Consider the following 24,842-nt stretch of genomic DNA (forward strand, 5'->3'; position numbering starts at 1 on the left):
ACGCAACAGAAATTTTTCATCTTCTATTATTTTACAAAATAAATAAATATGAAACATATGGGCAACTCCTCTGCTTTTTGTGTGTGTGTGTGTCTGTCCATAATTACCATAAACAGACACAGTAGAGAGGCTAAGCTTCCAGCTCCACCTACCAGTAGAAGGGGAGCACCTGTAAGGAATTATAACACTCTTAATAAGTATGTCTCCCTTCAGTCCTCTAAACATTTTATTCTGTTCATCATAAAAAATTGAAGTGGTACAGGTAACTGGAGCTTATATTTTATTCTGAGAGAGAAAAAAAGAATATGTAAATTTCTGGACCATCTTTAAAGTCTTCTGTTGCCAAAATGACTAATCATATGGAAACAGATGTGTGTGAATAATCCGACTGACTCACAAAATAACTTTGCTACCATAAAGGACACTGAATGGATCATAACAGCCTTTTATTTGAGCTCTCAAAAGACATTTTGGCTAACTTTTCTTACTTATGTCTAAGTTGAGCAGAAGTATTTGGTGATTAATGACACAAGACAGGAAAATGAGAGAAGAATGGGGAGCCTAAAACTGGGGAAGGATGCTGGGAAAGTCAGAATTTATAGGGAAATCAAGATTTTAAAAATCCATGGTCAAGTGAAAAGGAATGTTTTCTTCAAAATAAACAGATACCTCAATCCCACCAGGAAACTAAAGCTCAAATGTGATTTTGTATGAAACATTAAATTATCCAGGAAGTCAAATTTTTACCTTTTACTATGAACTGTGCTATTCACTATTCATAGGCATTTTGGGGAGAAATTACGCATATAACTTGGGAGACAATTAAAGAGATGGTAAGTATAGTACTAATGCCCTGTTTATATATCACTCTTAATTCATAACAAATGCATTTAATATAAATTCCTCTCTGTTATTCACCATTTCATCTTGCATCAGCATGAATGCTACTATATTCTTTTAAAAATGGCTAACACAGCTCCTGGCATATTATAGTGGCTCAAAAATCAGTCCACCAGGAGACTTATAAGAAAACTACTAGGCAATGTGTACTACAGTGGATATATGTCAACTTCGGCATCAGAATGCCCTTCTGATTTGAGGGAAACTCAAGATAGATGAGAGGCAGAAACCATGTCCCACTACAGAAGCTAAAGAGTAGGTATTCTCTTTCTCCCCTGGAAGCTAGAACCTGGGAAGGTGACATAAACCTGTCTAACTACAGCTGGAATTTTAAATCCTAAGATGTAATGCAAGGACATGAGGTCTGACAGAGATTACTCACAGCAGATAAGGAAGAGTCAAACATTCAAAAGCATGGCTGCAAAATGTCTGAAGGCAGTGAAGTCTAGCAACTTACTCATGACTGTCCAGCGACCAGTGTAAGAAGGGTACTGTTTGTACAGTGAGATCTACAGAAATCTTGGCTGTGCCTGCCTTCCCCTCAACCCGCCCAAGCCTAATTCTCTAATCTTATCAATTCTGAGCCCTACACAGTATTCATTATTCTTTTACTAAATTCCTGTTCTACTTAAGTTGGCCAGAGTTGATTTCTGTTCTGTGCCCTATGGGCCTACTACCAGGGAGTAGATTACCCAGCAATAATACCTCAGGTGATTAAAGGTGATTTGGGATTGGTTTCTGGCCTAGTAGAGGCCAGTGAGTATCACAATTTTCATGGGAGGGATTTTGCAAGTCCTTGCCATGGAGTGGTGAAATAACTAATTATCACTTGAGCTCACATGAAATGCTCTAGGAGACTGACAGAGTGCTGCCAAGAAAAAAACACATGACGGGAATGAACAATTCAAGACTATGAGCACCCGCTATTCTAAGGGTACAAAATGGAGAATATTACATAAAGAGAATGTTAATGTCAAATTCCTATAAAGGATCTTTGCTCTTTTACAACAGAGCTGAAGTAGCCATAAAAACAAATATACAAGATTTTATGCTCTAGGTTGCTGAATTATAGGTCATTTTGCATCCATATTGGAACTATGCTATGAAAGTTGAAGCACTGATGGGAGAGACACAGAGCATATATTGGAGTGGAAGTATATATAAGGAAGGACTCCGAGGACTTGGGAATATCCTGAATCCCTAAATCCTCACTGGGTCCAACAAGACTGTTCCTCTGTGGCTTGAAAAGGCAGTAAAATCCCCTTGCCTGAGGGAATTACCTTGTAAGTGTAAACTAATTCCCCATTTGCCTCCTCCCTCCACATACATACTCTACTGCACCACCATCAATCAATAACAGCATTGTCCGTGGGATCATTTACAAAACCATCAAAACATTTACAAGTCTGTAGTCATTTATATGGACAAACATATGGGAAATGAATATAGGGAATATAAAAAATAAGTTGTGTTAACCAAGGCGAAAAAAAGCAATTCTAGATCTGGCTGATTTTGTGTAGGTATATTACCAAAGGTTCTGAATTTTAAAAAACCTAGCGGCTAGCTTCAATGGTTTAGAATCATTTAGAGTGGTTCTAAGCTGGCTGACTGGAAATTGGACTCAATGGTGGTGGTCTATGCTAAAACAAGTTGAAATGTCACAAATTCTTTGAGCTAATGTGGAAGGAGGAATTCAGAAACTTCAAGACACAGGGATGAAGGAAATTACTGTCACCCTGTATCACTTCACCCATTCTCCAGCCATGGACCCTACAAAGACCCAGAGATACTGTCTTCCCCAAGGCCTTGCAAAATACATTCATGAGCAGAGCACACACATCCTTGGAAAACATTTTATAGGCCAGGGATGCTGGTGGGAGACACTGAAATCTGGTTGCCCATTTCAATATTTCAATATCAGGAAGGAAGGAAGAGACCAGGCGGTAGCATCAAGCTACTACTAGGAACTGTGACTACTTACTACTAGTGAGTGAGAAAAGAGGCATAATTATAAAAAAGGCAACAAGGTCAGAGTGGTAATTAAAACAGCTTGACTGCATAAATCTTTGGTAGTAGGTAACTGATCACAGTCTACGTAGGATTGGAATAGGTTATCTCATTACAAGGAAAAAGAAATGTGTTTTCATTTGTATAAGAAATTTATTAGGGTAGGTAAGAAAAGAAATGTTTAATACATAACTTCAAAGAAAAGGTATATATCTAGATGTTAATCAAAGTAATCTCTGTGTCAGACTATAGTAAATGTTCTTTTCGCTGAACTGCTCCTACATGGGAAGAAGTCCCAAGATTAGGGGAAGCAAGATTATCACTTCTCACTGCAGAAGCCAAAAAGGAACAGATAAGCCCGCTTCTTATCTCTGGGGAGACAGAGTGTGGGTACATGCCTTAAACCAGCCAATCAGCCGGTCAGATGCAAGGTCTGAACTGAGGGAATGAAGCAAAGGTCAGTAACAAATTATTTTCCGCGCTAATGGGGAAATCAAAAGTCCATGACACTGCTGCAGGTGTTCAGTGGTAAAGTCCAGTGCAGGGTGCCAAGAGAAATCTATAAAGAGGACTGTAAGAGGAAAGCTTGGCTATCCTTGCTTTCCTTCCTGTCTAAACTGGGTTCTCTAGACCATCTAGCAATTCTTTTAGTTTCTCAATATCCTTCCAATAAAGTCCTCCCCTTGATAAAGATGATTTCTATGACATGGATTCAAGATACTGATTACTACAGAGGCATAAAAGCACTTTAGGAAAATTATGCCATCAGGGACAGAAACAATTTACTGCCATATATATACTACTTCCTGTAGCAGACTGGAAGTTAAGTAACCTGTCATGACAGACTTATGCTTAAAACCAGAATATTTACTTCTTCTAATAATACATTAGATTGAATCAAATGAAACTATAGATATCAGACTATAGTTTTCTTAACCTAAAATGTTTTTTTACATGGTTTAACTTAATATTTCTGGGTTGTGCTAAAGGCATAGTTGTATTTCTTCCTAACTAGCTGTTCTTAGCTAATTTTAAAAGTTTACCTTCAAAATCCTTACTTAATTGTCTAACATTTTAAACATTTAAGCATTAAAATTCTACTGCTAATAGCACAAATCTCTTACACAGCCCTGGTTGAGCCTTACAGTATGGAAACTCTCTTAAAGTCTGTAAATAACAGAGAACTCTGAGGAAAAAAATGTTCAGTAGGAATGAATTAGGACTTTCTTGTAACTCAAATGGTAAAGAATCTGCCTGCAATGCAGGAGACCCGGGTTCGATCTCTGAGTCGAGATGATTCTCTGGAGAAGGGAATGGCAACCTACTCCAGATTTCTTGCCTGGAGAATCCCATGGACAGAGAAGCCTGGAAAGTTACAGTCCAGGCGGTCACAGAGAGTTGGACACGACTGAGCATGATGTGCCAGATGTCGGGAATGAATTAGAATCACTGCAATTTGTAAACAGAATGTGGTTTGACTCATGTTCAATCTTAACTTGCATCTTGTTGTCTGAAATGCCTCCTGTTGAATGCTATTCTTAAACTCTTTAAGAAAAGAATAACTTTTGGGGTAACTGATTCTAGTTTTCAATACCCAGAAACCTGTTTAGGGAGTCTTTTCCCCTTTATGTTTACTTATATAATATCTGCTACATTTTCTTTACATTTATAGAATATTAGTTTCTCACCAAACAATATGTATTAACCCTTCATATTCAGGCCTCAGCATTTCTCTTCCAACTCAACATCCTCATTTCTTTAATATTTCCTATTTAAGGAGTCTATTTTCTAGTCCCTTTCTCATAATCACTAAACCTCATGTACATTTGCCAAGCCTTCCAAACTGCAGAACACAGTAAAGCTTAAAAGCAGATGCAATGTGAAAAAAAAGACCAGTTTTGGGGGTGGGTGAAAATGTGCTCCTGGAAGAAAGGAACAAAAAGGAATTGATGATATGGAAGATGGAGTGGGAACTACTGGAAGCAGTCAAATACTTAGCCAAACATTCTTAATACAAGTGCAAGGCTAGAAAAAATACACTATGGAGAATAACATAAAACAGGTTTGCTTTTTCTTCTAAGAGGGTCCAATAACAAGTCAGTAGATTTTGCTTTAAAGCAATAGTTCTTAAGTTGCCTCAATACTTGCTAAAGTGTTGCTAAGCTGATGAGGGGTTTTTACCTAAATGGCACTTCTTCCTGTGGGACATCCACATAGTAACGGATAAAAAATCTCTCGGAGTCTTCTCGCTCACCATCAGTAACAACACTGCCATTAAGTTTGGAGACGGATGGCAATCTATAAATAAAAAGCAAAAGATACAATAAAACGATTGGCTTGAGGCCCAGTCTTATTCTCTTGAAAGGATGCATTTGATGCAGCTCCGCCTGTGTACAACTACTTACATGAACTAACGTGATAGAAAATAAAGAGACCAAAAATGTCTCTAAAGTTGCATTTTTGGAAGTTAACACTGACCTTTTATAACCATACCTCACCTTTCAAAATAAGATTCTATACAGTACTGTCCAAACTTAAATATGATGCAACCCACACATGTAATTTAAATTCTCTAGTATCCACATTTTAAAAAGTAAAAAGTAAGCAAATGAGCTTAATTTTAATACTACATTATATTTAATCTAATATATTTAGGATATATTTTAACCTATAATAGACACTAAGTAACTAAGGTACTTCACGTTCTTTTTGTTCATATAAAGTGTTTGAAATCTAGTATGTGTTTTTTCATTTATAGTACATTTCAATTCAGACTAGCCATAATTTCAAGTGTTCCAAAGTCACACATGGCTTGATGGGGCCATACTGAACAGCACAGGTCTACACAGCAGTCAGTACAATTTGCTCACATAGTTCAGGAATTCATTTATTGTATTTACAAAAGAATTGTGTAAAGAAATCAAAGCACAAGGTATGCAAGACTTAACTCTTCTTAGAAGAAAAATATGCTGAAATTTATTTCCTCAGTAGGATATTAACGTGTACGTTAACAACTGGAAAGCAGTAAAGACCTGCTAGACATTAGCTGGTCAGAAAGATCAAAGCAGTTTACAGAATCACTCTTCTTTAGGGAATCTTCAAGATTACTGTTCCCCTATTAAACTACTATGTATATACATGAGAGAACAGAGCAAAGCTCCACAGCCCTTTACATCTTAGCCAAACCTTAATGCTGTTAAAGACACATACATACAAAAATAAACCCTCACGGGACATTTCAGGAGTCTGAGGGAGGCAGAGGCTGACAATGAAAGGCAGGACAGCTGGAGGAAGAAGGTAACAAGGTGGTGGTCAAGTTTAGGTCAATCTAAATGGAAGAAAAAACCACAGATACTGCTCTCTTGAGTTTTACACTAATGAAACAGCCCAATTTCCAGGGATTTACACTGTAAATGACTTCTATGTTAACAGAAAAAACAAGGAATTGATTCCCAAATATACTTACTTTTTCCTCATGACCCAAAACAAGATTTCAAATATTGTAAATATCAAAAAGTATAAAAATGGAATAGACTTGTGAGGAAATTTTTCAGTGGTCTTGGCAGATGAATTATATTTCACATTTTTCATATCATATTACGTTCCTTTTCTTCTAGAATTTGGAGGTGCAGAAGCTTTAAGCACAGTCTGTTCTAGAGATGGATAAACACACAGTGTACTTCCTCCCACCTTCCAATAGTGCATATTCCCTTAATGAAACAACAAAGCACCGAGGAAAGAAAGCAGAATAATCAGGACAACAGACCTGGCTATTACCAACTTCCTTCGCTCCTCAGTGGTGTATGGCTGCAGAAGAGGAATTCCTAACAACCTCACTTCTTCAAGTTTAGGGAATGAGTTTAGTTTGTCAATGTCTTCCCAGGACTGCAAACCTAATTTGAGAAATATATTGTTTAAGTAAATCCAGAAAAGCATACAAATGAGAAGATAAACGTCACCAAACATATTATTTCCATTAATAAGTTCTGAAATGCTAAAATGATCACAAAAGCTAGTTCTAGATCCTGAAATTTTTTTTTATTCAAGGAAAGAGTAGAATCAGATCAGATCAGATCAGTCACTCAGTCATGTCCGACTCTTTGCGACCCCATGAATCGCAGCACGCCAGGCCTCCCTGTCCATCACCAACTCCCGGAGTTCACTCAGACTCACGTCCATCGAGTCAGTGATGCCATCCAGCCATCTCATCCTCTGTCGTCCCCTTCTCCTCTTGCCCCCAATCCCTCCCAGCGTCAGAGTCTTTTCCAATGAGTCAACTCTTCGCATGAGGTGGCCAAAGTACTGGAGTTTCAGCTTTAGCATCATTCCTTCCAAAGAAATCCCAGGGTTGATCTCCTTTGGAATGGACTGGTTGGATCTCCTTGCAGTCCAAGGGACTCTCAAGAGTCTTCTCCAACACCACAGTTCAAAAGCATCAATTCTTCAGCGCTCAGCCTTCTTCACAGTCCAACTCTCACATCCATACACAATCACAGGAAAAACCATAGCCTTGACTAGACGAACCTTTGTTGGCAAAGTAATGTCTCTGCTTTTGAATATGCTATCTAGGTTGGTCATAACTTTCCTTCCAAGGAGTAAGTGTCTTTTAATTTCATGGCTGCAGTCACCATCTGCAGTGATTTTGGAGCCCAGAAAAATAAAGTCTGACACTGTTTCCAATAAAACACCATAAAACTTCCCCGCAGCCTCTCCTTTCTCTGTGACCCCAGTGTTCAAGGGATCCCCTTTACTCTCCAACATTCACTCATCTACTGATTCTCTACCCAAAAGGCTGGTAAAGGGGACCACCAGTGGTTTAATAAGCAGTATGGATGTCATGATTACAAAATTTTAAAAGTAATGTGATCAACTCTTTCATCAAATACAGACTCACAGAATCTAAGAGTGGATACTGCTAGACTAAATTTTTACTTAACAAGTACTAAAATGGGCAAAGTCCACAGAACCAGAAACTAAACATTATCTTTCAACTATCTCCATCTTGGGGATAGGGAAAACACATTCAAAATTTAAAACAAACAAATTGAGACAGAAAAAACTTGAACCCCTTGGGCAGGAAAATAGGCAACAAATTAAGACTGGTCAGTCTTAAAAGGAAACTCTTTCTATGGCTGTGAACAAATGTAGCATCCAAGTCTTTACTTGGCACTGGCAGGAAAAATACTCCTGGTCAGTTTTACAACATATTAATTAAATCCACTGCAGAGAACAACGTAGTCCCTTTCTTCCCTTCCTATTTCTATCAGCCTTCAGCAAGGTAAAGGCAGAGCAGCAATAAACTGGTGCATAACCAACCCAGGTCACTGCTGTCCTCTTCAGAACAGCATTCTATCTAGGAGGAAGAATGGAGTTAGCTCAAGCAGTGTCAGTTGTGAAATAAACAGTTTCCTTATGCAAATCACTTGTTTTTTAAAAAATTTTAATTGGAGGACAATTGCTGTATAATCACTTGTTTTTAAGACTTAATTCCCACCCTTAAAATCTCCATGGTGAAATAAACTGTGTGGTTTTCAGTTACAGGTCGGAATTATTTTTCCTTATATAGTTGGTTTCTTAAAAAAAAAAAAAAAAAGGCAGAAAGACAATGCCAAGAGAATGGGAAGAAAATCCACAGACTGGGAGAATATATTTGCTAAAGGCACATGGATAAAGGATTGTTATGCAAAATATACAAAGAACTCCTAAAACTCAACAATAGGAAAAGTAACAATCTGATGAAAAAATGGGCAGAAAACCTGAACAGACATCTCAGCAAAGAAATACAGACAGCAAGTAAGCATACGAGAAGATGTTCTATACCATATGCCATCAGGAAAATGCAAATTAAAACAATGAGATACCACTATACACCTGTTAGAATGGCCAGAAGCCAAAACACTCACAGAATCAAATGCTGACAAAGGATGTGGAGCAACAGGAACTCTCATTCATTACTGGTGCAATGCAAATGGTATAGCCACTTTAGAAGAGAGTTTCGTAACTTCTTACAAAACTACACATACTCTTACTATATGATCTAGCGACTGTGCTGTTATTCACCCAAATGAATTGAAAACATGTCCACACAAAAACCTACACATGGAGGTTTGCAACTTTATTAATTAAGCCAAAATGTGGAAGAAACCAAGATATTCTTCAGTTTGTGAGCAGATAAATAAACTGTGGTACATTCAGCTAATGGAGTGTTATTTACCACTAAAAATGAAATGAGCTATCATGAAAAGACATGAGGGAATTTAAACTAAGAGAAAGAAGTGAATTACTCAGTTAAAGAAGCCAATCTGAAAAGGCTACACACTGTATGATTCCAACTATGTGACATTCTGGAAGAGGCCAAAGTATGGAGACAGCAAAAACATCAGTGGTTGCCAGGGATTAGGGAGGCAGAAGCAATGAACAGGCAGAGAACAGAGGCTAGTTAGGGCAGTAAACTAAGGTGTACAATACTACAATGGTAGATGTGTGTTACTATACATTTGTCCAAACCCACACAATGAACACCACCAAGAGTGCAAACTCTGAACTTTGGATGATGTCAATGTAGGTAAACTGAATGTATCACTTTGGTGCTGGGAGGTTGATAGAAGGGGAGGTTTTGCATGAGTAGGGGCAGGGAGTATATGGGAACTCTATGTACTCTCTGCTCAATTTTGCTGTGAATATTAAGACTCCAAATAATAAAATTTACTCATTTTTAAAATTAGGCTAAAATATTCATTCCTGTTATATATGCAGAATCAAATGGCAACAAACTGATAATCAATTATATGTAAATACTAGAAAAGATAAGTGGGAATTTGAAAGGACTGGGATTCCTTAACCTAAATCCAGACAAAACCATCTTGTTTGTAACTTTTTGTACTCTTTTACCCTTCTTTTTCGGAGAAGGCGATGGCACCCCACTCCAGTACTCTTGCCTGGAAAATCCTACGGACATAAGAGCCTGGTAGGCAGCAGTCCATGGGGTCGCAAAGAGTCGGACACGACTGAGCGACTTCACTTTCACTTTTCACTTTCATGCTTTGGAGAAGGAAATGGCAACCCACTCCAGTGTTCTTGCCTGGAGAATCCCAGGGACGGGGGAGGCTGGTGGGCTGCCATCTATGGGGTCGCACAGAGTTGGACACGACTGAAGTGACTTAGCCGCAGCAGCACCCTTCTTTTTACTACCCAATTCATCAATTTCACTTCTTTCATAGCATGGCCCCTTTAATATATAAAATATTAATAACTAATATAACACTATGCCAAGTGAATATTTGATAAATATTGATATTTACCACAGCATTTATAAAAATGAATGCCTTAAATTTAACTAATCAATAGGCATCTACATGTCACTCTGTAAAAGCATCCTGTAAGAAGGCAGAGCTATGATGGAAAGAAATACACTTTCACTGTTTTTCACGCATAAGTGCAGATCAATTTGCATGTAGAATAAGAACAAGCATGTCCCTCACCTGACTTGTGGAGGCTGATGGATCGCAGATTAGGAAACAACCTGGCCAATGAATCATCAGGCTCCTCGATAGCGTTCAAATGGTTGTTGGCCAGGACAAGGGTATCCAGTGAGGGAAACATAACTCCTAACTTGCGTATTTCAGTCCAGTCTTGGAGGTTATTGTCTGTTATATGTAGTAGCTTAAGAGAATGACAGCAAATAGAAGGACAAGACACTGTTTCATAGTCATTAAGGCACAGGAAGAGTTCTTCCAAACTGCAGAGAAAAAAGGAAATATTTCATTGTTTAAAGCAGTCAAGTTTCTACTTTGCACCTATTTTTAGTCACTCAGTAAATAAGCATCTACTACGTATGAGACTCTGCTACGTATAGTAGCACAAATATAAAGATGTCTTTCTGAAGTTTAAAATACAGCTGGGAAGACAACTACAGTACATAAAAGAGCAGAGAATGACACAAGCCAGCACTAAAGTAATTGTATTAAATAAATAAGTGCTCAACGGAGCAGCGCTGTAAGTGCAATGCCACTTCATCTAGGAATGGAATTGAAATTGTAGTTGGAACAGCCAGGAAAGGAAGCATGGCCTTGAAGAAGGGGCAGAGGTGGGTAAACTGAGAGGAGATAAAAGAAAATTCTAGAAACAACATGAACAGTGTTTAGAAATAGAAATAATAGTTATCATTTATTGAATTCCTACGCTGTGTCAGGTCCTGTGCAGGTGCTTTATATACCATACTTCCACTTCTGAAATTTTAATTATGCCCACTTTATAGACAAGAGATTAATAAGCTTATCAAAGGTCATATGGTTAGGAAGTGGAACTGTGATTTAAAGCTCATTCCATGCTATGCTAAATGTTGCATGCAGTGAGAAAACCAATCTCATTAGAGGGAGAGTGAGAAACTAAGATGGAATAAGTGAGTTGAGACCAGACTCTGAAAGGCTTTAATAATTTCCGTATTTAGACAATCAAGGACACTACACCTTCATATATTTCTTTAAACTATTTCCTTTGAATATTTATGTGCATATACAAAGATAGATATAAACAAAACATAACAAAACATTTCTAAACTGACACACAGAAGTATAATTTCCTGCTTAAATTATTGAAAAGAATATGAGGTCCATTCTCCCATCATGCCAGCTAGGCACTTACTTAATCATCTGAGCGTTAATATATTTTAGAGACACTATGATTCTTTCCTCCTAAAGACAAGGGCTAAGGCAAAATTCTGGAATCAGGTAATCAGAAGATTAAAATGGAGAAAGGCTGGGTTGATCTTGAAATGATAAGTGCTTCTCAGGGATATTTTCTAGCCAAAGGATGACATATCCTATGTCTTGGTGCTACTCAACACTGTACAAGTATTCCAGTGAAAATGCTACTAGATTACCCTCACACCCTCATTTAATTACTTCATTTTTCTAACCTCATTCTCCATTCAATCTGCAGTTCTAGTATTTCTGAGGTGGGAGGCCAGCAGTAATTCTAGGTACTAACACAGACGGCAACATAGTTCCCTCTCCATCATGCCGTTTGGGCTTACTCTGGTAACTCCTGCAGTATCGTGTGGACTGTCTCCCAAGAAGCTTTGCTGTTGTTGAGGACAAGTTTTCGAACCCCAGAGAAGGACCCAGCACATGTTCTTTCTAAAACTGATAAATTCAGAGGGTTGGAACTCAGGTTTAGAAACTCCAACTGGGGAACATTTGACACAATTTTACTGACCTATGGAGAAAAAAAAAGAAAAGCATATTAGGCAGTAATCATAGATTTTAAACAGCAATCATAGTCAAGAAAACCTAAGTGAGTGGGTCTCCAGGCAAAATGCCACTTATACTATGAAGTCCTATTTAGAGATGGTATGCACAGAGAGGCATAGATAATTTCAACAAGTCATGGCAAATGATTTAATTCCTTTCTATAGCATCACTGAAAATTAATGGTATAAAAGAAAAATTTTCTATGTTGCCTTTGGCAAAGTTTTTGATTCTGCTCTGTATAATATTCTCTTTGATATCGCTATATGATATTTTGGAGAAAAGATCATTTGGATGACATTTTCTAAAGAGCTGAGATTGGGTCATGTACAAGTAATTCTCTTTGAATATCTCTTCCTTCCATCCTCAGTACAATATTAAGGCTAATTAAAGGTTTATTGAAGACCACATGGTAACAATTCAGGTATTCAAAATTAATTACATAATCATTTAGAAAACACTTTCAGCTTGGTCCAAAGATGCACCAAACTTTAAAATATATTTACTTAAAAATAAAAAGCATCTGTGACTATATTACAAAAGGGAAAACATGATCATCAACAAAAGAGAAAACATGATCAAAACATGATCATGATCATCAAACATGATTTAGCGAGCAACTTGGTACACAAGAAAGAAAAAAAAAAAAGGAAATGAGCTTCATTGATTACTGACCTAAACTATTCAATATGCACTGTACTAGGTTTTTTAGGGCTTCCTGGGTAGCTCAGGTGGTAGAGAATCCACTGCAATGCAGGAGACCCTGGGTTCGATTCCTGGGTTGGGAAGTTCCCCTGGAGAAGGGCTGGCTACCCACTCCAGTATTCTTGCCTGGAGAACCCCCATGGACAGAGGAGCCTGGCAGGCTACAGTCCATGGGGTTGCAAAGAGTCGGACACGACTGAGTGACTAAGCACAGCACACTAGGCTTTGGTTTAAAATGCAAGAGATTCATACCAGTTGGCATGTATTCTCCTGTTTGATCTCTTTTGTGATCAAATGGTACCAAGCATTTCGGTGATATATGCCTAAGATTTGGAGTTTAGTGAGTGGCCACAATGCAGCTGAATAGTCCACACATGGACCGATCCTTTACTGCATTCTACCACCTGGATACCAATGATACAAAGGCCTTTCACACAGAAGATGATGACTAGCTAAGCTTTAAGGACAAAAAAAAAAGATGAAAAGGAATTGGCTCCAACTATAGCATGAAGGATAAGTTCTAATTTTAGTACTGCTGCTGCTACTGCTGCTAAGTCGCTGCAGTCGTGTCCGACTCTGTGAGACCCCATAGACAGCAGCCCACCAGGCTCCCCCGTCCCTGGGATTCTCCAGGCAAGAACACTGGAGTGGGTTGCCATTTCCTTCTCCAATGCAGGAAAGTGGGAAGTGAAAGTGAAGTCGCTCAGTCGTGTCTGACTCTTAGCGACCCCATGGACTGCAGCCTACCAGGCTCCTGCATCCATGGGATTTTCCAGGCAACAGTACTGGAGTGGGGTGCCATTGCCTTCTCCCAATTTTAGTACAACCCCAGTTAAATAAACAAAGCATACACCCTTTGCTAACCACCACCCTTCATATTTTATTTTTATAATAAAGAAGAAAACTTCCCCAAGATGGATACTCTCAAGTGTTTTTGAAACAATTTCTGAAAGAATTTCCAAGGCTAGCATATACCTGATGTGATCCTCTTCATGGTTTGCATCTGCACTACTATCTAATGAGAATAAAGATTTAAAGTAATGACTCATCATACATCACCCACTGGCTATCTATTTTACATATGGTAATGTATACTTTTCAATGCTATTCTCTCAAATCATCCCACTCTTTCCTTCTCCCACCATGTCCAAAAGTCTGTTCTTTATGTCTGTGTCTCCTTTGTTCTGTGAAAACCAGGAGGGATGGGGTGGATGTGGGAGGAGGGCTCAGAAGGGAGGGGACACATGTATGCCTATGGCCAATTCATGTTGTTATATGGCAAAGGCCATTACAGTACTGTAAAGTAATTATCCTCCAAATAATTAATTAATTAAAAAAATAATGACTCAGCCCCAGAATATCCTAAAAAATGGACTACAACCGAATAATCCAAATATTATTTGGAAAATAATACATGTTAGAAATAAATATCTTCTTTAAAAGATTAAAATTTAAAAGGATTTTGGGTCACCTTAGATTAACAATATTCTGGAAAATATTATACTCATTACACAGGTAGGTTTATTCATGGCAGAAAAATGTCTTAATAGTAAAGGCTGATATTCAATGAGTATCTCAGGCTTCTCTTTTTTAAATTCTAAAACTAGAAAACAAGACCCATCGATCTGAAATGAGTTCAGGATACTCATATGCAGAACATGGAGATGAACTCAGACCACCTCTTTGGTCTCTACAGCTCTATGACTTAACAGGGGACCCTCTACTTTTGAAAAGGAAGAAACTAAGGTTTTAAGAGAAATGGGAAAGGGCTGTAAGATAACAATCTGTAATTTATACCTAAGCTATTCTCTACTTCACCCGAGTGGGGGCTTCCTCCCTCCTCTAAACTGCTTAGTTCAATTTCCTTTATAAAATGGTTTTGATAAGGAGAGGAGGATAAAAGAGATACTTTGGGAAAGGTCAGACAAAAATCTACTTAGCCAAATATTCAAATCAAAAGCTAAAAAATGCATCTCTTTTTTTTATACATACAGATGCCCAGTTTTAGAAGGGCTGGAGACAAATCTTTGCCTCTCCCAAGTATTACACTTCTCACTTCTATTTATATTAGCCTCTGAATAGATAGCAGCCAGTTGTTTAAAGTATAAAAGAAGCTACTTATAACATTAATGACCATTCAAAAACACTGAAAGGACAAACTAGATTATTCTGTTCCATACTGCTATATCAAATACTGGCTGAAATAAACTTAGTTAATGGCCAGGGACAGATGATCTTTCTGGTAATCAAATACATGTGTTGCAATGGGTTGGAATGTAATATTTTAAAACTGTGACCTATGAGGCCTTCTGTAGCTTGGCAGAGAGTTTAATCAATTCTAAAAAAGGTCAATATTCTTCCACTGTCAGTATTTCTCCCCTATCTCTGTGTTCTGATATATATTCTAGAAGACTGGGATGAGCTACAGTTAAGGGGAAGGACAAAATATAAAGGAAAGATGAAAACAAAAATAAATTGGAAAATGGAAACTTTAAGGGTAGCAGCAAACATTCATTTGAAAACTGCCTGAAATCAGACTATAGGGCACTTATAGGAATATATAAACTGAGCACCAATACAGTGCAAATAAACGTGTGGCTGTGAGTGTCGTCTCAGCTGTGAGCTCAGTCCTGTCAACTCTTTGAGGCTCCATGGACTGTAGCCCACTAGGCTCCTCTCTCTGTGGAATTTTCCAGGCAAGAATACTGGAGTGGAGTGCGCTTTCCCACTCCAGGGATCTTCCCAACTCAGGGATCGAACCCACGTCTCCTGCATCTCCTGCACTGGCAGGTGGATTCTTTATCACCAGCGCCGCCTGGAAAGCCCAAACATGTGACCCTCTGGCTCTATCAGTCAATGTGGGTTGGAAAAATGTTCAGTGTAGATCTTTGTCTAAGCAGAGAAAAGGCTGAATTACCTAGTATAAATTTTGTGTTCTGATCCATGTTGACACAAATCATCCTTCTGAGGTAGCAGTTATATCTCTATTAAACTGTTCCCATCAGTTAGCAAAAGCGTATGTATGTGGTCAAAGCACAAAGTACAACACCTCTGTGAAATTTTTACTGCCAAAGGAATAAATTTAGGGGAATCAGCTTGTGAACATAGGAGCTAAAATGATTCAGGGTAAGAGTTGGTCTGACTTGTCATCCACGCAGGTCAAAAGTCTCACCAGAGTTCAGCAGGAGGACTGCTGTGGGAATCCTGGAGAAGGAGGATTAACAAGGTAGTTCTTTTTGCATGTGTACAATGTGGACAGAGCATGCATGTCAATTAAGCATCTCAAAGGACCCAGAAGGCACACACTGTAACTTGTTGAACAGTGAACTGGAAGAGTTGTTTGTATAAGTGAACCAATCAATAAATACATGGATAAGTAGAGACTGTTTCTTGGAAACAGCCAGGTAAATCTGTATATATTAACACATGATTTAGAAATCAAGTGGCATACATCTCAAAGAATTTTGGCAAACATCTTAATGAAAGTAGGAAATATAATGGGGAGCACAGATAACAGATTAAATAAGACTATGAAAGCAATGAATATAAGAAAAGCTAAAGAAAAGTAAGTTATAGATTTTTCTTTAACAAGAAAGCGGTCTTAGGATTTGTATCACATTTAATATCTACCAGGTGTCTTGACAATTAATTTTATCAGTAGCCTTGTCTTACAGATGATAAAGGAATAAGTGAATTTCTTAAGATTACAGGAAAAGTTAGAGCAACTGGGCAGGACCAAACCTCAAGATACAATCATTTATTCTTTAATGAACTCAGCAAACATATGAATGCCTAGAATGCTGCTGTTTGCTGTTTAGTCACTAAGTCATGTGCTATACTTTGTGACCCCATGAACTGTAGCCTGCCAGGCTCGTCTTGTCCATGGGATTTACCAGGCAAGAATACTGGAGTGTGTTGCTATTTTCTTTTCCAGCCTAGACTGCTACTGCTGATGATAAAAAAGAAAGCCCTGAAAAAGCTCGTGGTCCAGCACAAAACTGCCAAGTAAGCCAGGGACCGCACTACATGGTGATCAATTCTGTCACAGCGGCGTGATATAGGTGTTGCTGCTGCTGCTGCTAAGTCGCTTCAGTCGTGTCCAACTCTGTGCAACCCCATAGACGGCAGCTCACCAGGCTCCCCCATCCCTGGGATTCTCCAGGCAAGAACACTGGAGTGGGTTGCCATTTCCTTCTCCAATGCAGGAAAGTGAAAAGTGAAAGTGAAGTCGCTCAGCCGTGTCCGACTCTGAGCGAGCCCATGGACTGCAGCCTACCAGGCTCCTCCGTCCATGGGATTTTCCAGGCAAGAGTACTGGAGTGGGGTGCCATTGTCTTCTCCAGATATAGGTGTTAGGATGATCTAATTCTGCCTGATTGAGAGTCAGGGGAAATTTCAGAGAGGAACAACTTGGGCCAAATCTTGAAAGATACACAGAAAGCAGCTGGGTAGACAGAGGAGAAAGAGAACAGTAGATTCAGAATGAATAAAAGCAGGGAAGTTTCCCTTGTCAGGATTTATCATGAACTGCAGAAAAGCACGTGGCTAAAGATGGAGAAAAGACTCTGGAAATAGCAAAGGGTCACATGATGGAGGGTCACACTTAGAGAGTTCAAACCATTGTTTGTAGGCAGTGAAAATCAGTGAAGGGACTTGAAGCTTCATAATCACGTTTCATTATTTAAAGGAGTCTGGTACCACTGCAGAAAGTAGCTTAGAGGAAGCAGAGTAAAATCTGAGGCAGAAAACCCATTAAGACACTTTTCCAGTAGTCCAAATAAGAAATAAGAACCTAAATTAAGGTAAAAAATCAAGCAGGAAGAACTACTTTTCTCTTAAAGATACCTTCTATCAGGTCATGTTATAATCAGGTAGTAATGTTATATATAATAACAAGAAAGAATGTCATAATACTATTATTTGTGCAACTCAGAATTACTCTGAGGTCAAAGGCATCAGTTACGTCAAATCACCAATAAGACTTAATAAAATAAGGAAAAGTTCTAAAATATTTGGAATAAATTTCAGTGTCAAGAAAAAACATTTTTATAACCTTAGTTTTGAGCTCCAGCAATTTTTATGTCAATTTATGGTAATAAATATTGAAGTAGTAGCAGAGAATGAACACAGGATATGTAAACTAGTGAAACAGGAGATAATTTAATGCACTGTTAGCAGTCTAAACCTCTGTGGTCTTATTAACCTCTTGATGCCTAGAATAAAGTTTCTCAGTGTTTTTCACATTAATGAAAAACAAATAAGCAATAACAAAGTTAACTGAAAAATCACTATAGAAACAGTTGAAGCAATCAGTTATTTCTCTTGAGACATACAGAGAAGAAGCCCAAGTGAGAAGCAGAGTTCACAGCATACATAGCAACACAGAATCATACGGTGAGTCATTGCTGCCCTTCACCAAAACTCAGCAATATAGAAGCTTTACCTCATGCCAGTCTTCAAGTTTATTGTCAGAAAGATCTAGTTCTGACACGTGAGCACAGAAGGCAGCAATTTCTTTTTCATCTCCTGCACAGGTTATTCCACAGCTGTTCAACACCAATACACTTGGGAGGTTGAGGCGATCTGAATCACAAGGGAAATGAAACATGTTCTACATCAGCCTAATTCTTGTCTACATACACTGAACCGTCAGGAATCAAAATCAAATTATGTGATATTACACAAGGCCCTGAGAATACAGGATGTGATGGAATCCAAGGGTACTGAATTTCAAGGGGGAGATAGCCAAATATGACCCAGGAGAAGATTAGAAGTACTAGACTGAAAAGTCCTGGAGGCTTTACCTCCTGCAGGACTGTTTGCTCAGCTACCAACAGCAGCACCATCATCGACACTGTCACCCTATCATCTGACATGAGATCCCTGTGGTTCACGTCAGGGCTGCCACTGTCTTCTCATGGCCTCAATTCTTTCTTTTTAAAATTTAGTTCAAAAGTATCATTCTGGTTAGCTCTTTTCTCAGACAGTCTGATTTGTATTTTCACCTCTTGTTGCCTTTGAAAATTATCTCAGACCATTAGATAGTGTATCGGCTAAATCAAGTCTGTTCTTCAAGTTCATATCAACTCAAGGAATCTTCCTCACTTACATGAATCCATTTAAAAATCTACATCTTTCTCCCATACCTGTCCATCAGTCAACCCCCTTTCATGTCCACATAGAATTTGTCCCTTAGAAAAATGAGACTTTCAAAAATATATAATTATGAGAGAATATGTTTCAGAGTCTTAAACCATTCAATGAATTCAGTCAAACTACTGCTTGTTCAAAAATAAGCCAATAAAATCACTCTTCCTATCTCTAATAAAAAGGATCAATATGATAATTCAGCCACTTTTTTCCTATTTGATATAAACCAAAGACTCACAAAAGTATATTTTATGACTGGAGGCCTCAAATAATATGATTTTTCAACTTAGTGCTTTTCACAAAATCAATTTTCTCAGGATGGAAGTGGATCCTAAAAAAATGATCAAGTAAGAAATCCACTTCTTTCTGCTGTTCCAGTTTATATGGAGTGGTAAGATAGTGGTATTGAGAAATAACAAACATTTAGTAACCTTCGGACATAGGAACTTTAAAACACTGTTTAATATTAACCTCCCATAATGACAAAGAACTATTTCCAAGAACAATTAATTACGACATTAAGTTAAAATGCAAACCAAAAACACACATTGTATGTTTCCAGTTGTAGATGATTGCTCACATAAGCCCCCTCCTAGAATGTCTTTATCCCCTCTCTAACCAAATTTTACTTTCTTGAAGGATGAGTTCAAATCTCACAATTTTGAACTCTTTCCTGTTCATATTAACTCACTCCCTAAATTTCTTTCCCAATCAGTGTGCCATTCATTTGATTCAATATAAACTACCTTGTGTTATTATATATTTTTATAAATGTGAGTATCTTGTAATCCAATAGGCTATGAGGTCATTGAGGACACAGGCCAGGCTTGTACTATCTTCTACCTTCCAAGTTCTTTGAAATACTCTCATTCAAATATTGCTCTTGCCCTGTGAGTGCAACTAAAATGCCTTTTGGCCAATCTGGAGGAAGATAAATCCTTTCAGGTTTTCCAAGAAACTAAAATCATAGAAAGGGAGAAAGGCTATTCAATTCATAATTCAAAATAAAGGGAATCATTTGCAAATAAGGCAATAGTCTGGTTTAATGTCCTAAGTAAGTTCCAGTAAATAAATGTTTTATGTCCCATCTTTCTTACCTTTCATAGGAGAGCCCTGAGGTGTGGCTGGGACATGGACTCCCATCCCAGGACCACGGCGATAAGGAAAGTTTTCAGGACTGTATTTTTCACATAATACTTGCATAAAACTCCTCCCGCTAGGTTGATCCATCTTCCTTTCCTAAAATTCTATAAGAAACCAGAAATCATCAAAATTTGTCTATTTAGTCACACAGGAAATATTTATTGAGAATCAATTATTTACAAGGTACTAAGCAAGGCATTGCCAACACAGAAGAGATGGTCACTGACCCCAGGAACTTATACTGTGGTGAGATCTCATGATTTAGTGAAGCTACATAGGCAGACAAATGGCAGCAATATAGTTCAGCATATGGTAACTGCAATACAGATGAAAAGAGCTACAAGATTTAGAAGAGAAGGCCATCAGCCAAGTGTAACAGGAAGACTCTGGCTGGTGCACGGGTTCATGCGATAGGAGGAAAGGGGGCCAATAGGAAGGCGCAGATTACACATCAGACTGAAGAATGGGATGAATACTTTGACCCTGAATTGACATTTGTTACTTAAAGTCCTCTCTTCTTCCACAGCTACTTCTACTGAGGAATGAGTATATAGGTTCTAGTTGATGGGATAAAAATAAAGAATTCTATGGAGGCTTCTGGGAATAATCCTTAAAAGATAGCCAGTGTGCCCTTTGTCCTCCTTCCCCGTCTCCTCAGTTCTATTGCCTAGAAACAGATCCTTGCTCTATGAGACCAAGAGACACATCCTAAGGAAGGTGAAACAAACAGCTGAAAGGGATTTAAGTCCCTGAGGATGTCATGGAACTGAGGTGCCATAATGCTGCTCAGTGCATATCTCTGGAAATTTCAGTAAAAGAGGAATAACCTTGTTTTATTTGAGCCACTGTCCTCAATTTTTCAGTCACTTAAAAATGAGCCCAATCCTAACTAAGTCAGAGTATCATTAGCACTAATGTATTAGTATTAGTATTGTCAAGGTTAAGTCTAACCTCAGCTAAGGGTACAAACATACTGTAATCCCAGCATACTCCCAGTACTCATGCATAGGTTAAAAAAGGTAACATCAAACAGTGTGGGCCTGCTTACCATTATCTTGAGGAACTGGCTTTTGATCTGCATTAAACATAAATCAAAATATAGGCCACCAATTGTCTTCTGTAGTTCTGCCTATTAGAAACTAAGCTTTTTACTGAAATAATCAGAAAAAAAAGGAAGAAGGATAAAGAGTACTCAAAGAAGAGTACTCTTCTTTGAATACTTAAACAGAGCAGAGAGAATGCACAATGGTATAAAAGAGTAACCAGAAGAAATCTAACAACAGAGAGCATCAGGATCACCTAAATAGGAATCTCAGACAGAGGAGATCCTGTTTGGGAGAAGAGTTAGATGCTGCGAAGTACAGGGGTGTCACAATGAGAGCCCAGTGATGCAGTGTAGTACAAACAGATTCAACATCTACTTAGAAAGCAAGCTTTTCAGGAGTTTTAGGGGCTGAGGGGAAGATGGAGTCAAGGCTGGCTCCCAGGTTTCTAGTCCAGGTGACTAGGTCACTGGTGATAACCCTAAGTAAAAAGAGAATGCAGAAAGATCTAGTTTTAAGCAGGAAAATGATGAATTCTATTTTACACATGTTCAATCTGAGGCATCTGATTCAGGGAAACAGACTGAAGTTGGGTGAGAACGGTGAGCCTGAGGTGAGGCTTTGGACCTCATCAGGAAATATCATGAATAAGGACAGTCAGGTGACAGAACTCTCCAGGACATTGATATTTAAGATCCAGGTAGAGGAAGCAACATCATGAAGGAAAACAAAAAGGGACAGAGAGTGGAGTGCATAGCTAACACTTTGAGAAGTTCTGATGAGGTGAGGAAGAAAATGAGCTGATAAGGAAGGCAGGAATAGGACAGAGTAGGGGTCAGGGGAGCAAGTGCCCAAGATTTTTCCTCTTAAAATAGGAGAGACCTGACACAGTTTAGATTATGCAGATGCAGCAAGTAGAGCTGGAGAGTATGAAAATGACTACTGGTACCTGGTCCTAGGAAAAACTAGCAGGAATGAGCCTTCTAGAAGGCTGTTTGGTACTAGTCAGATAGCACTGCAAACTGGTTACCATCGGCAGTGATACATTTACTTCACTATGCTGCACTGGGTTTGCTTTTGCTTTCAGTCTAATTATACTCATGTTAGGTATTTTCCTCATGTGACTGTCCTGGCTCCACCATGGCATTATAAAGGTGAGCAATGCTATGCAATTCTGCTTCTTCAGTATTGATTCACAGCATCTGGCACAGTACTCTACACACAGTCATGGTTCAATAAGTGTCGCTGAGTACTATTAATAAAATAACTAGCTTTCGGTATGCCAAGTAGAGCAGAGGATTCAGGATCAGGAGTAGATATAAGTCCCACCCAGTTCTATCACTTAATACTTTTGTGCCACTGAGCAAGACATTGTGTTTCTCTGGGGCTTAAATGTCCTTTCTGTAAAAGACAATATTAATATCTATACTACTTGGAGTTCAGGGTTACCATAGAGCTCTGAAATGTACAAATGTGTTATTTAGATTATAGGGCTCTTGTAAATCTCTAAAATTCAGAACTGTTACTAACTATAAAAGGAATCTGTAATGTGGTAAAAGGCACATAAACATAGAAAACTTCGACTCTGGCAATTGCTAGCTGGGTAAAACATAAACTAGTTATCTAACCTCTTTCCACTTCAAGTTTTCCCACTATGGATGAGCTAAAAATTTCCTCTTGTATTTGCAGTAGGAATGTAAAAATGACATGAATATAAAAGTGGTCTTTAAACCTGGCCCATTTACGTCTTCTGTACTTTATGACATCAACTCACAAACACCTAGAGCACAGAGTAGACACTCATTGACCACATGTCCAAAAGTTTTATCTGTACGATCTATCAAAGTTTAGACAGTGGAAATGCATTTCATAACAAGTATACTACAAGTAAACTTGAAAATATAGGGCTGCCCTCTGTCACGGTTGTCATTTGGGAGCTTAAGAACAGGGTCTGTTTTAGTACAAGAGAGCTTGTTCCTTCTGCGCACATGGAGTGGTAAGTACATGCTGCTGTCCTCTGTCCCAGCACTGTGCCAAAACCGAACTCTGCATTTTCATCAACGACTCCAGAAACCTCCAGGTAGAAAGGTTCTTTCTCAACGTAAACTCATCACCGACAGCAGACAGCACAGAGCAGGTGCTATGCCACTAGTGACAGGCCCCACGGTTCTGATCAAAGGCCGCCTCAAGCAGAACGCCAAGAGAATTTTCAGAAACGTTTAACAGAAAGTCAAAGAGGTTGCACTGCTATCTTCCATACATACAACTGGCAGTTCAGAAGAATGAAAACTGTGTGGGCGGGTGCTCACCTGTCAGTGTCAAAATAACAGTCACCAAGATTAAACAGCATCTTTTAACTGGAAGCTTCACATTCACTTAATCCTAAACCTCTTCATTCAAGGACAATAATCTTAATCACAATTTAAATATAGACAAGCTGAGTGTGGAATTAAAGAGACCTTGGCTAAAACTGGAGTCTGGACAGGGCTATAGGCTGGGCTTTCATCCCTGCCATGTGACATTAATTACTTCAAACAGGAAGAGACGCAGGCCTTCATCTATGACAGGAAGATGTTGCCTACTTTACTAGCCAGCAGGAAGAAAAAAATGCTCCACCCAGTGACAACCCAGCCAGAGACTGAAAACAGCCCAACCAACCGCCATACTTTGGACTCCCAGCTTCCTCAATGGACTCTTTGGTTATGTAACGCCACCCTCTTCAGCTCCCCTCATTTTCCCTATAAAAGCAAGTTCCCCTTCCTTGGATCTGCCTATGGTCTGCCATAGTTTGCACATCTCACATTGTAAATCCTCTGGCTATTCCCGAATAAACTGGCTTTTGGTGGCCAAGTAACTGACTATTATACTACTAAAACTGATATGAGGATGGTAACATTAGAAACTTATACAAGTTAAAGTAAATGCTGGTAAGCAAGCAATCGTGGGAACTTAAAAGTTATTCCTCATGGCCCCATGCTTTAAGTTTTTCTAAGTAGTCTGCTTTTTTTTTTTTTTTCCTCTAAAGACTAAAAAGCAATGTTAGGCAACTTCACTGGTTATTTTCCAGGATACTCTACTGGAACAGCTTTCCATGAATGCAGATACTGTACGCATTAATACACAGATTTTGAATTAGAACACTAAGACTGCAAAATGGATCAGTAACATAAATCTACTCAAAATCTGTTGGGGCACTTGGAAGGAAGAACAGTAGGTGGGAATTGGAAAACTGAAAACCAAATAGACTGAAAAATGAGTAAGTATAGGATGGAAAAAGACCTTTAATTGGAGCCTTTTAAAGGGTTTTTTTGGAGGTGGAACAATAATCTATTACTATGGAAAGAACTGGTGTCAAGTTACATCTGATTACCTTCCACAGTTGCAGAGTTCTAATAAACTTATAAAAGTGTTCTGAATTGTGGCTTCAAGCCAGGGAACCAGGAATCTGGGGGTGATGTTGCTTGGTTCTCTTACTGAGTCATGGAGTGTGCCTGTGAATATCTTAACCCCTTTGTGCCTCAAATTCTGACTATGCTATATGCTCTTTTTATAAGCCCCTGGTGAAAGTGCAAGGATAAGGAGCTCAGGACACTTTTGCCAAATAGATTAATATCAGAATAGGACACCCATTTACCTAAGTAACCTC

At 38.6% G+C, this 24,842-nt stretch overlaps 1 protein-coding gene across 4 annotated transcripts in view; it reads right to left on the reverse strand.

Annotated features, from left to right (window-relative positions):
• Window positions 1-24,842, reverse strand: part of TBCEL (tubulin folding cofactor E like) — a 65,019-nt gene that overhangs the window by 23,989 nt on the left and 16,188 nt on the right. For 3 of the 4 annotated variants that reach the window (XM_025266747.3, XM_006044889.4, XM_044929606.2), the window contains 6 exons: window positions 20,108-20,257; window positions 18,304-18,443; window positions 11,942-12,123; window positions 10,389-10,645; window positions 6,674-6,800; window positions 5,089-5,205 (listed from right to left, as the gene is read on the reverse strand). In XM_025266747.3, coding sequence (XP_025122532.1) covers window positions 5,089-5,205; window positions 6,674-6,800; window positions 10,389-10,645; window positions 11,942-12,123; window positions 18,304-18,443; window positions 20,108-20,240 — 956 coding nt within the window. In that variant the 5' untranslated portion in view covers window positions 20,241-20,257. The remainder of the gene's footprint in view (window positions 1-5,088; window positions 5,206-6,673; window positions 6,801-10,388; window positions 10,646-11,941; window positions 12,124-18,303; window positions 18,444-20,107; window positions 20,258-24,842) is intronic. The other variant, XM_025266748.3, reaches the window with a different exon arrangement.

The sequence above is a fragment of the Bubalus bubalis genome, chromosome 16 (assembly GCF_019923935.1).
Source record: "Bubalus bubalis isolate 160015118507 breed Murrah chromosome 16, NDDB_SH_1, whole genome shotgun sequence".
Taxonomy (NCBI): domain Eukaryota; kingdom Metazoa; phylum Chordata; class Mammalia; order Artiodactyla; family Bovidae; genus Bubalus; species Bubalus bubalis.